General features: G+C 45.3%; 1 protein-coding gene across 1 annotated transcript; it reads right to left on the reverse strand.

The window, feature by feature from the left end:
- Window positions 1–66: 66 nt before the first annotated feature.
- Pmar_PMAR011313 (hypothetical protein) lies at window positions 67–681 on the reverse strand (the record flags this gene model as incomplete). Its single annotated transcript, XM_002788745.1, has 1 exon — window positions 67–681. A coding segment is annotated over one exon (615 nt), but the record flags the coding sequence as incomplete, so codon positions are not given.
- Between the last annotated feature and the right edge of the window lie 342 nt (window positions 682–1,023).

The raw sequence follows: 1,023 nt of genomic DNA on the forward strand, positions 1-1,023 counted from the left end.
GGCTTCAAGTGTAAAATCATCGGTCTTCCACCATGCGGCCGTTGCCTTGACCATATCTTCACTAACCTTATTAGGGAAGGTACCACGGGTAATACCATCAGCGGAATTCCAGGTAGTAGCCACATGACGTAGAACGACCGAATGATTCATCATAAAGCCACGCATCGACTGAATAGTCTTGCGTTCCCACGCCTTCATATCAGTCGCCTGGTCTTCTTTGTGGACTCTGTAACAATTGATTTGAGAATCACTCAGTATGAGAGCTTCACATTGATCTCTCATACTCTCATCAACTGTTTTCCACACATTTATAAGAAGGTCTCTACCATAAATAAGAGAAAGTAGCTCCTTCCGCGGAATAGTCCACTTATCCCTCTTTGGCTGAGGGAAAAGACCACCTTTAGCGCAAACCCTAGTCCCACTTGGAGTTCTAATATCCACCCCCCAAGTGCTTTGGCTAGCATCAACATAGACAAGCAACTTCTTACAGTCAATCTTTCTGGGAACCTTGGTCTCGAGGACAGCCTTCTTAACCAAGGCCAACCACTTACTAGTAAGAACACATAGGTCATCTGGTAGTCTAGCATCCCACGCATATTGGGAAGCTCTCTGTACCAGATGCCTTCCTTGTATGTCTAGCTCAATTACCAATCCTAACGGATCGTATAACGAGTTAGTCATAGACAACAATTCTCTCCTTGTAGTGGGTGGTTTATCAGGAGGCTTAAAAGATACACCAATCGTATCTCCTCTTGCCCCATGCCACGGAACTCCCAATATATTAGCAGGATCATCTTGATAGTGAAAGACCGTTTTTGAAGTTGCCACCGGAAAACCATCTTCAATGCAGCGAGCCACCAATAATCGTTGTTGGACATGGATATCAACACCATCCTTGACCAACATAAGCAGATCATCCATATAAGGCAAAACCTTACCCACAAAGTGTGGGTCTTCAGAGGCTCGTCGCAATACTTCTTTCACATTGGCCGTGAGCCATGAAGGACTCATGGCCAGGCCAAA

Source organism: Perkinsus marinus (genome assembly GCF_000006405.1).
Source record: "Perkinsus marinus ATCC 50983 genomic scaffold scf_1104296927848, whole genome shotgun sequence".
Lineage (NCBI taxonomy): Eukaryota > Perkinsozoa > Perkinsida > Perkinsidae > Perkinsus > Perkinsus marinus.